We start from the raw sequence: 12406 nt of genomic DNA, 5'->3' as shown, positions 1-12406 counted from the left end.
CGAGGATGGTGTCAGACAAGTGTTTCGTTCTGTTGTACACAGGGTTGCTATGAGTTGGAACCGACTTGATGGCACCTAACAACAACAGTTCAAACATACTGACTCCAATTCCTTTTGTTCTTAGTTATTAATTGTTCCTTCTTCCCTACCAATACAAAAAATAAAAAGAAGAGGAGGAAGAGGGAAAAAAAAAAAAAAAGAAAGTAGGCAAACACTCATTTTTTTTAAAGAATATGTGTTACATACCTTGACCCAACCTTAGGAGAAAGAATGTTCTGCATTGATACTAATTTTATCTCAAAATGGACACTATTTCATTCTTAATGCTTTTCCTACAGCAAATTCATCATAAATTAACTCATTCCACTGACACTATGAAAACAACAGAATCCAGTGATATCCTTCTAACAATCCAAGTCACTAGAACCTCGTCTTTGATGTGGATTATTACCCACAAAGACAAGGCCAAGCTGTTAGTTCTATGCATTTCCTTGAGTTTTCAAGTAGCTCTTGTTGCCCAGGGCCTCTCTACAAAGTCTTATCACATACCTGTGCATCCAAGAATTTTCTCAAAAAGCTTCATAGCAGCTATCCAAAATGAATTTTTATTTCCACATCTCATACACCAGTAAGTGTGGGAGTAGATATAAGCTTCTGACTTTCAACTTTAGAAGGCGGCACATTCTTTCACTATCCTCAGGTCAATTTTATAATGAAGAACTGGTGAATGTAACAGGTTGTGTATCATTTACCAGGGTGGTAAATGAAGTCATTACTACTGCTCAGAAAAGGCCCCAGGACCATTCTGCTATGGAGAGGTAATGACACTGGGTGATACAATAGAACTAAAAAAAGACCAGGAGATACCTGTGTTCTATGAGAGCGAAGCGAGACACGGGACCAGGCTGAAATAAAAACAACGGAACACGTGATTTTTTTTTTTTTTTACCTTTAATGGGAGCAATGCTATTCATTTTTTTAACTCTCTTTCATAAGCACCAAATCTTAATAACTAAGTCGATTTTTTTCTTTTTTTTAAGAAACACAATCAAGAACTTTTCTCAGGAACAAAACAATGATGCTTATTCCTCCAAACAACCAAATTGAAAGTCTACCAAAAGCAAAACAAAAACGAAAAAGCCCACAGAAATAAAAAGTAACAAAAATCACATTCTAGGGGTTCAGTGCAAGTAGCAGCCTTGAGTGTGCTGCCAGATCATCTTTACGCTGACTTTGAAAAAAATAACACCCTAGCGCATCAAAATATACATTTTCCATTTGCTTTTTTAAATTAAAAATAATAATAATTAAAAAAAAATCCTTAAGGAATTCACAATCAATTGCCTGACTCATTCCGATGTCATCTAAGCATGTAAAGGTCAAGATGGCTATTTGCAGCACACGTGATAGGTGATACTCATCTTCAAGGCTTAGTCTTCTTCCACACAGTGTAAAATACCCACCTGGACAAGGAGTCAAGGCATAAAAGCAGGTAATTCCAGGAAGAACCGGCAGAACTTTAAATTTGTTTTCTCACCTACAACCTGGAAGACGGATAGAAATCTTCCTGACTTAGAGGATTGGGGTCACCTTTGTAGCCTGGGATGCCCATCACCTGTGATGTTCAAATGGGGGCTGGATGGACAAGAGGCTGGAGACACGAAAATATTCTATCAGGTAACACTACTGCTTCCACAGTCTCTAAAGAGTTTTAGGGGATTAATATGAGATGGGGGGGAGGAGGGAGGGACAGAGAGAGGTGGGAGTGAGAAAGGGAGGGGCAGAGGTGGGGGCAAGAAGGGAGGGAGAAGGGAGAATAGAAAGAAGAAAGGGGGAAGGGAGAGGAAGAGAGGGAGGGAGAAGTGGAGGGGCTGGAAAGGGAGGAAGGAAGGAGCAGGGTAACCAGAGGGAGGAAGCCTTTTCTCCAAATGTTACTAACTGGTTCCTAAAAAATCTCTAAACATACAAACACAGACCTGACTGGAAAAAGTGGATGGTTGGTGGGGGACACAGAAGACCAGGGAAGCCTACCAAGCAGAAAGTACACCACTCAACACACTGAAGACCTAAGGGGCTTCTTCAGGACAGGTGCCTCCACAGTTGTCTGTCACAACCTGTCCCAGGCTCTTGGGAACAGTGTCACTGCAGCCCCCGCAGTCACAGAATCTCCCTGGACAGTAATGACAACTGCCTGCCCACCATTCCGAGGGAGCAGATAAGGATGCTTTTGTCTGTATTAACATAGTCCGCATATTAGAAGGAAACCCAAACCAAACCCACTGCCATCGAGTTGATTCCGACTCATAGCGACACTGTAGGACAGAGTAGAACTGCCCCATAGAGTTTCCAAGGAGTGCCTGGCAGATTCGAACTGCCGACCTCTTGGTTAGCAGCCATAGCTCTTAACCACTACGCCACCAGGGTTTCCTCAGAAGAAGGAAGCACATTATAAAATTTTCAATGAACACACATTTCAGTTTCTCTCTAGGTTCCTTTCTTATTTCTCTGGACTAGCTTTACTAAGGGGAACTACTGCAGAACAAACACAAAAGTGAAGCCCTCGGAGTCCCAGTGTTATTTTTAGCTGTTGATTTCTACTGGAAATTAGGATGAAGTGAAGTGCAGAAATTAACAATAAAGTAGGATAATTTTAATATTAAAAGAGAATGAGTGTCTTCATACATTTAGCCTGCTACACGTTAGGTGGTGTCTTAGACCAAAAAATACCCTCAAACCAAACCAGCTGCCATTGAGTAAATTCCAACTCATGATGACCCTGCGTGCTTGGGTGGCTCAAATGGTTAAGCACTCAGCTACTAACGGAAAAGTTGGTGGTTCAAACCCACCCAAAGGTACAGTGGAAGAAAGGCCGGGCAACCTGCTTCTGAAAGGTCATGAAAACCTACGGAAGAGTTCTCTTCAACACATGAGGTCACCATGAATTCTAGACCAGGGTTTCTCAATGTTTTCATGAACACATACTTCCTCTGGAGAGCTTTTTAAAACACAGATTCGCTGGGCCTTACCTCCAGTGTTCTGATTCAGTAGGTCTGGGGTAGGGGTTTGAGAATTTGCATCTCTCAGAAGTTCCCAAGTGAAGCTGCTGATCTGGAGACCAACTGTGAGAACCATAGCCTTAGACTACCGGTGCTCAATCATGAAAACCACCTGGGAGTGGTTACAACTCCTAATGGGAGGCCACACCCCAGAATCAGAGGGTGGGACACAGGAATCAGCTTTTTTAACACTCCCAGGGGATTCCAATGTGCAGCCAATTTTGAGAACAGAAGCTTTATATACTAGAGAGTCAATTCCTTTTATTGCTGAAATTTACAACTTTAAACTGCTTTAGGATTTACTAGAGTGTTCTGATCTGGCAACACAATCTCACACTCAAAGGATACAATTCCAAGTATGAAGGGACACAGACGATCTCCTTGGAGAATTCCACAGGACAATACAGGCGCCCGAGCTGTTCTTCATAGAGCGACAGGGCTTCTGTCAAATTGACACAGTTCCCCTAAATCAAAGAGAGAAAACCAAACAATGGCATTCTTGAATCCTACTGAGTGTCACGCTCATTTGAAGTTCTTTAATAAAGGAGAACAATTCTAGCTTTAGATAAAAGTTCATCTCTGAAAATGAGATAAGGCCTCTGTACTTCCACAAATTGCATTTAATTCTATTTATAGGCCTATTAGCTCATTATCCCTCCACCTCATTTACCAAGCCATTTCAAATTATTAAGAGTATGAAGCATCAGCAAGCGGTCAGACCAATTTCTCATTAGTGACATAATCGTTATCGACATCCTGCAATTACTGTAAGAGTCATACACATAACCCACTCAAAATAAGTTTTCCCACTAACAACCACCACTGGGTTGAGGATGAAGTACTGGAAAGATAATGGTCTTGATTTCTGGAATGGTTTAAACTACAACCTCCTATTCACACTTCACACTTTCCCCAAAATCTGTGATGGATTTTAAGGCACAAGAGAACAAAAGTTTCCTCAGGACATTCCCCAGTTCCACTCTTCTATCAAAAACTCTCTCTTGACTTCATTCATTGTTCTAACCTTTCTGTAGGCTTGAAAATTTCCTTAAGTTAAAAAAGCAATCACCATACAAAATGCTGTATTTCACCTAACCTTAGGTGCACTGGTTAAGACCTTGGCTGCTAACCAAAAGGTTGGCAATTCAAATCCACCAGCCGCTCCTTGGAAACCCTATGGGCAGTTCTACTCTGTCCTATAGGGTTGCTATGTGTAGGTCGGAAACGACTTGCCAGCAATGGGTTATTATTTTTTTTTTTTTAAATAAGACCAAGTGTTTTTCTCCACCGTATGATAAGCAACATTCCACCAGGAGAGAAAATGCTACTCATCCTTAAAAAAAACAAAAACATAGGTGCATGAAGTACCCCAATCATGTTTACGTGTATCTTTTCCTGTTTTTCTTCAAGTAAGTGGTAAGCACTCACCCCACCTCACTCCCCCCAAAAAAACAAAACACGCTGGTGTGTCCGAAGGAATGCCAGTACCCACAAAAACTCTCTAAAAAAGTGTTCAATGCACAAGTAAGTGCCGACTTTTAACTATTCCCATTGACCTGGTATGCCTTTCTTGCCACCACTTTTTCAGCCTCCCCAGCAGCTAGGGGTGGTCAATGAGATAATAATGAAAGGCAGCTGGGGGCTACTGGGAACGCTTTTGATTCTGGACAACGAAGGATAGACAGTGACCCTGCCCCTTCAATATTCTTCCAGTCTATAACCTAGTATGACATTTGGAGCTGCAGCAGCCATTCTAAGACCAAGAAGAAAAAGTGAAGAATATCAGAGATGCTGGACAAGACATAGTAGAGCTATTAAAATGATATACTATCAATCTGCCTGGCCCTAGAGCAATGCTTCTCAAATTCTAATGTGCGTATGAATCACGCGGGATCTTGTTAGAATGCAGATTTTCATTTGGTAGGTCTGGGGTACAGTTTATCATCATTTTAGCACAATTTTTCCCACAGGAGTTTTCATAACAAATGTAGAAAACAAGATGAGTCTTTAACACCACTTATTTCCTTTCAACATCTGAAGTTTTTAACCTTTGGAATAACCAAACCCATTGTGGTCCAATCAATTCTGACTCACAGCAACCCTACAGGACAGAGTAGAACTGGCCCATAGAGTTTCCAAGGCTGTTATCTTTACGAAAGCAGACTGCCACATCTTTCTCCCATGGAGCAGCTGGTGGGTTCAAACAGATGGCCTTTTGATTAGCAGCCAAGTGCTTAACCACTGCATCACCAGGGCTCCTTAACATTTGGAAGACTAATGAATATACAGAAGATGCCATCTCTTCTTAAGAACTTTATTATCTATTTGCCTCAAAATAGTCAAGTACAATGTAAGATGAAGACTATTTACAAATGAAGACAGTCTGTGATGTAAGCACTTCTGAGAATGGCATTTCAAAACCAACCAACCAGTCATGTGCAAGAGGGTAGAAAGAACTATTCCAAGACCGGCCTTGGTGGTTTTAACTTAGCACAGTCACTCAGCATGATGTCGTCCTTCAGTGCCAGCCTGTCTAGTAACCCATCATCTAGGAACCTGCAGTGGGATCTGGCCAAAGTGCCCTTCACCAGCATATAATTTGGTTTCAACATCAAGTTCACCATGAGAGCATATAAACAGCACACGTGTAATTTAAATTCACAAATAGAAAATACTGCTTGGTTGTTTTTAGAACACATCACCACTAGGGAAGCTATAGAATGGAAATACCACCAAGGTGCACAGTTAGATGGTTTTCCTTGTCATCTTAAAATTGACACCACTCTCTCTCTTTGTAGAGGGTCTATGGGAGGATCTCCTTACAGAGAATGTGGTAAGGAAATAGGAAAGTTTCGGTTTGTTCTTTTCCAAGATTGTCAAAAAGCAGTTTAAAAAAGAAAACTCACCACAAATGGAGAACTACCCAAAAAAAGTAATGTGATACATTTCACTTTTCCTGTGTATTTTAAATGGAACAAACGGCATTTGTCTTTTTCATAAGACACATGGGAAAAGTGGGACAAAAATCTAATAGCAAAGAATTAAGTGCCTATTATGGATGAGAAGAAGGGAATAATGGGGCGATGGGAGCCCTGGGGGCACAGTGGTTAAGGGCTCAGGCTGCTAACCAAAAGGTTGGCAGTTCAAATCCACCAGCTGCTCCTTGGAAACTGTATGGGGCAGTTCTACTCTATCCTATAGGGCCACTTGACAGCAATGGGTTTGGTTTTTTGGTTTGGGTGGAGGGGGGCACACTTAGGGGTTAAGTCGGTAGCTTTGGTTCGCCTAGAAAGGTCTCCTCACCCCATGTTAGATGTGGGCAGGTGGCTCCTGCTTTTTGATTTCACAGATTTCTGTATTGTTTGCATCTTCTAAACTTAGTTAAACAGTTAGCATGTATTATTTCTGTAATATAAGAAAAACAGGCACAGAAGAATATATCCCTAATGACACCATTTTTATCAAGTTCAAAAGCAAGCAAAACTATGCAATATAATGATTTAGGAAATCACACATATGTGAAACATCCACAAAGAAAAGCAGAGAATACTACAAAAAATAACACTAAGAATGGTTACTTCCGCAAGATAGGCAAGGGCCAGGGAGGAATCTAGACACGTCAACAGCACCGGTAATGTTCCAGAGTTCTCAAGTTGGGTAGTGGAGTCAGGGGTTCACTAGTATTTTGCAGCCATGTATGTTAAAAAAAAAAAAAAAAAAAGTACATCTTTTTGTATGTGTCAGATAACCTACAGTGTTTTTAAATGGGGGAGAGGAGAGGCCAAGTCCCAGGATCTGCCTCCTAGCGATTCTGCCTGGAACATTCTGCTGGCCGCCAGCCATCCGGGACGCTTTCCCCAGCCTCAGGGCAAGCTGACAAGGCTGCCCTGAAGCAGCCATGGTGACAACAGTGACATCATGAACTGGCCACTGTGATGCAAGCCATTTTTGGTGGGACCATTTAGTTTTTGTAAATCACCAATTAACAGGCCAAACGACACTCTCATCCTGTCATTGACCTTAACTCCAGTGCCAAGCTACATGCTCGGGGAAGGGGGCTAGAGTGGCAAGAATCAAGGGCATATTGCCTGGCAGGTTAAAACAAATACACTGTGGCAACCACATCAATGCGTCCCTAGTCAAACCACCCTGCTTCTCAACTACTGCTTCCTCAAAGGCCTAAGCTCCTTGGTCTGTATGAATCTCCTCATGTGGCACCATTCAACGACCAAATATACTGTGGGATCCCTGGGTGTCAGAAAATGAGATAACCTTGTTTCCAACTGTAATGAATGCTGGGAAAGGAAACACATCTTCAAATATCTTTTGTACAATTCCTAGAAACCAGCACAGCCCAGGGCATGATACTTGTGATTCTGAGTAGAAGTGGGCTGGCAAAGCCTAGGTATCAAAGCCGGATCGTTAATACTGACAAATGGGCTGTCGTGGTCTCTCAAGCAAGCATTTCTATTAGTCTTCAATGCTAAGACAGCGGTTCCCCATAAAAGGCAGTCTACCAGGCAGATAGATATTCAGGACAAAAGAAAACGGTCACGCTTCCTTTCTAACTCCACCTGTTGTCTATTACAAACTGACTGATTTGCAGTAGATTCACATTTTTTTCAGTCTCTTTTGGTTAAAGATCCCGGAGCCTCAAACTCTTCCCTGACTTAAGCTGCGTGAAATTTCCTTCTATTTGCAGAAATGTAAGAAAAAACAAATTCTTTGGTTATACTCTACTCTGAGAAATACCCACTTATTAAAAAACTGACTCACTGAACTGAGTTGCTTTTACAACAAGAAGAATCCTTCATTTGAGTAGGTTTCATTGTAGATTTCCTTTAAAGCAGGGGTCAGCAAACCTTTACTGCCAGGTAGTATTTAAGGCTTCGCAGTCCATACAGTCTCTGCTGCAGGTCCTTAATTCTGCTGTTGTAACATGAAAGCTGCCACAGGTAGTATGTACACAAATGGGTGTCGCTGTGTGCCAATAAAACTTTATTTACAATAAGTGGGGGAGTGGAGAGGCAGATTTGGCTTGTAGTTTGTAGACCCCTGCTTTAGAGTCAAGGCTAGAATGTGTGTTTTGGGTTTTTTTTAATTAGTTCTAAACATCAGCAGAAAATAATCCAGTAAAATAAAAAGTTCTCGACAATCACTAAGATTAATACCCAAATGGAAAAATGAGAAACATGGGCAAAGGGCAAAGACAGACAAAAGAGGACTCACAAAAGAAATTCAAATGGCCAGTAGGCTGATGAAATGCTCCACATTACTAAATAACAAATGTAAATCAAGGCAAGATCATCTTTCCACCAAAGATTTTAGAAGGGCACCACCCAGTGTGCGTTCTTGAGAATGCACTGAAACAGACACTCACCCACCGTGGTGGGCCTTTCTGTGCTATGGGCACACTAAAACCCTCACAACTGGTACACTCCACAACCCGCCAATTTCACGATAGTCTTGTGCTTTAAATTCCCCCAAAACCTAAATGTTTATGTACATGCATACTTATCACAGTGCTATGTGCCTATAGCAAGAAACTTAAAGGTCTAACAAAAAGAGATGTATTAAAATACAGGCAGTCCCCAGGTCACCAAGGAGATCCATTCCTGAGTATGTCTTTAAGAATTTGTAGTGAAGTCGGAACAGGTGCACAGGGCTCTTATGTAGCCTTACTTTAGTGCAAGAGGATCCCCGGTGGCACAGTGGTTAACAGCTACAGCTGCAAACCAAAAGGTCAGCAGTTTGAATCCACCAGGTGCTCCTTGGAAACCCTATAGGGCAGACCTACTCTGTCCTATAGGGTCTCTATGAGTCGGAATTGACTCGACGGCAGTGAGTTTGGTTCTGGTTTGGGGGCAACAAAAGGCCTGAAACCTTTTCAATGATTTAAAAGCTGCACGCGCAGCAAGTGAAGGCGACTGTGATGAAGAAAGTGTTGAGAGTAGGGGTTGGCTCCATCAGCAGGGGTTGGTTCAGTCATTTCAAAGTGAGGGCAAATTTACATAACATTCAAGGGCAAGTCTGAGTTGTCTATATGGCCTCCAGATTAAGAATGGTCAGTTTCTGAAAAATGGCACGTGCAAATCCTTCCAATGCATCACGATATAAAAAGCAGCACAGAAACAGTAAACACAATCCCAGATTTGCAGAAATTATTCTTTCCCTATGCAAAATTTGCTTTGTTCTTTGGTGTAAGTTTTCATGTTTTATCAACGAAGATGTATCACACTGACCATTGTTTTTGAAAGTCAAAGGGGAGAGTGACAGGATTTATTTGCAAAAATTGTATTATAAAAACTTTTCCAAAAATCATGCCCTGGTGGGACAATGAAAGAATTAACATTTATTTAAGCATCTATAAACCAGATACCCGTTTATACCCTTTCCACACTATCATCACAAGAGCAACATAAAATTGGTATCATCCGTGTTTTATGATGTGGGAAACTTAGGCTCTTGGGCATTTCAACCAACCTGATTTGTCAGGAGTCAGCCCATGGCTGGCTGCCTGTTTTTGTAAATAAAGTTTTATCGAAACACAGATATGCCCAATCATTTACGTACTGTCTACAACTGGTTTTGTGCTACAATAGCACAGTCGAGTAGGTGCAACGGAGACTATATGGCACCCAAAGTCAAAAATACTTACAAACTCGCCCTTAACAGAAAACGTATGGCAACTGCTGATCTTCCCCACACTGCTGAACTGTCTAAAAGCACATGTCCCAGCACCCTGTTCCCCTAAATGGCTGCTGGGTTAATCTGCCAAGACTATGCTCTTGCACAGGCTCTGGGAGGCAGGAAAGAAGCCACTCCTCCCCAGTGGCAGTTGCAGGCAGATGTGAGGGTTGCAGAGCTGTCCTGTTGAGCTCCTTGAATCACCTACTGTAGTACTGCAGAGACTTCCCAGACAGTCCAGACTCGCGTAGCCTCAGAGAGTTCTTCAGAAATCACCGAGATCATTAGTGGCTGATTCCATGACCTTCACTGCCCCAGCCCTCCCAAGCATGGCTTATGTCTTTCATTTTCTGTATTAAAACCCTTCCCACTTAAAATACCTGAGGAGCTTTCTCGTTCTTGACTGATACACCCATTAAGGAAAGCAAGTGTTTGAGGTCACCTGAACAGTTGCATTCTCAGACACTTGTTGACCAATTTCTGGAAAATATTAAGTATAGATCACTTCATAATATGAAAAAAGATACAGTGGAATGGAATCCCTATCACACCTCTCTGAAAAGGGAAGGGACAGACATCCTACCGCAGAGAACGGAGACGCTGATCTGCAAAGGGCACCCTATTCGTCCTGCACAATCAGCTTGCAGTCACCAAAGTGGCACACACATCCCTGCGTCCAAGCCTCTGAGATCCCATTTTCTTGGAATGCCTTTCTCTTGCTCCTTGTTCACCTTCAGGGTTCAGTTCAAGTAGCTCCCCTGGGTGGTCCCCTCTTAACTGCTCCTTCCCTCCTGCCCCCAGCATAGTCTCAAAAGTCCTTCTGCGATGCTTTGTTAATATGGATCCTCAGCCATTGAACTTGACAGTCGTCTGTTGCCCTACGAGCTTCCCAGCCGTTTCACTAAGCACAAGGTCCACGATTAACCGCCGTGTGTCCGCATCTCTTGCGTGCAGGGGAAGGGGAGGAAAACAAGATAGGCTGGGGCCTGATTCAAGGTCTCTCAAAGTTGCTAAGCTGTTTTCAGCATCAACCTCTGATCTTATAAAATGTCTAGGATAGGGTCAGCTTGCAAATGCTTTCTCGGGAAAATAAGGTTAAGGCCTCTACCTGTTTTTGACATTTAAATATATTAATGCTTTATACCACTGAAACACCACCAGCCTCTTAAGAGGCTTCCTAGAGAACGAGAAAAACGCTGCAGTTTATCTCCATCTGGTGGCAGCAGCTCATACTACAGCCAAAGCCCACGCTTCGTAAACAGGCTTTTGAATTGAACAGTGGTGATTCAGTGGTAGAATTCTCACCTTCCATGAGGGAGACCTGGGTTCAATTCCCAGCCACTGCACGTCATTGTGCAACCCCCACTCCTGTGTCAGTAGAGGCCTGCATGTTGCTATGATGCTGAACAGGTTTCAGCAGAGCTTCCAGACTAAGATGGACTAGGAAGAAAGGCCTGGTGATCTAATCCTGAAAATCAGCCAGTGAAAACCCTATCGATCACAATGGTCCAATCTGCAACCCATTATAGCATTTCTGTTCCATTGTGCACGGGGTATCTATGAGTTGGGGGCCGATTCAATGGCAGCTAACAACAACAGAGAATGAGAAAAACAGCGCAATGTGTCTTCACTAGTGGCAGGAGCCCATGCTATAGCCAAAGCCCATGTTGATAAATGGGTTTCTCAATTAAGGAATCTTTTTTTTTTTTCCTAGAGAACAAACAAGGAAAAATAAAATCACAATCTCTGTCTCCATCTGGTGGTAGCAGCTCATACTACAGCCAAACCCTGATGTTCCGAAAAAATCAAGAGAACAGGACACAATAAAAATAAAAAAAAAATTTTTTTTTTTACTTCGTTAATTCCCAACAGGTCAGCTACTGACAAACGTGTTCCTTAAAAGAACGTAATTCAATTATGCAAAAGAACGTAATTCAATTATGCTGTCCTATTCCTAACAGACAGAAATATCAAGATACACGCATCAAATTTCAAAATATAAAATTCTTATTGAGAGTTTTTGGAAAGGAAACACACGGTCAGGGAGCCTACCTGTGTAAAATATTTCCCATCCTGTTTCAATACTTTCATTGAAAGGTCAAGAATCAGTCTGAGAAACTCCCATGTGGAATCTGGATGTATAAAATAGAAAATAAGTTTAAGGTTTATAAACGTGGGTTTGCATGCATCAAAAGCAACATCTAAAGTCAAGCATTCACAGTAATAACTCAAAAATACCAAAACAAATAAATAATAGCCCTGTCCTGAGCATTGTGCTCTTTTCAGATCTATCCATATGGGATCAAACTGACAACAGCACCTCAAAAGATCAGATAGGAACCTCAGGGGGCAACGAGTTTGTGTTAATGGGGGAGGAACAACTCAGAAAAGGAGGGTGAGAATGGCTGCACAACTCGAAGAATGTCATCAGTGTCACTGAATCATACACGGAGAAACTTAAATGGGTGTATGTTTTCCTGTGTGTATTTTCAACAACAAAATAAATACAATTTTAAAATAAATAGCCATGAGTTATTGCAATCATTTAGAGGCAGAGTAGGAATTAAAGCCAGATCCCAATCCAGCAACCTTCCTACTATAGGTTTCATTTTAACTACCTTTAAAAGAAGAGGAAATTTAACTAGACATTCTCTAAGATTCCT

General features: G+C 41.9%; 1 protein-coding gene across 1 annotated transcript in view; it reads right to left on the bottom strand.

Annotated features, from left to right (window-relative positions):
- Positions 1-932: 932 nt before the first annotated feature.
- SMS (spermine synthase) overlaps positions 933-12406 on the bottom strand; it is a 62213-nt gene continuing 50739 nt past the window's right edge. Inside the window, exons 9-11 of the mRNA XM_064278088.1 lie at positions 11796-11875; positions 3405-3520; positions 933-1463 (exon numbers count right to left, since the gene is read on the bottom strand). Coding sequence (XP_064134158.1) covers positions 1424-1463; positions 3405-3520; positions 11796-11875 — 236 coding nt within the window. The 3' untranslated portion in view covers positions 933-1423. The remainder of the gene's footprint in view (positions 1464-3404; positions 3521-11795; positions 11876-12406) is intronic.

The sequence above is a fragment of the Loxodonta africana genome, chromosome X, assembly GCF_030014295.1.
Source record: "Loxodonta africana isolate mLoxAfr1 chromosome X, mLoxAfr1.hap2, whole genome shotgun sequence".
Taxonomy (NCBI): domain Eukaryota; kingdom Metazoa; phylum Chordata; class Mammalia; order Proboscidea; family Elephantidae; genus Loxodonta; species Loxodonta africana.
The sequence above is the reverse complement of the archived record's forward strand: the minus strand, read 5'-3'. Positions and strand labels throughout refer to the sequence as shown.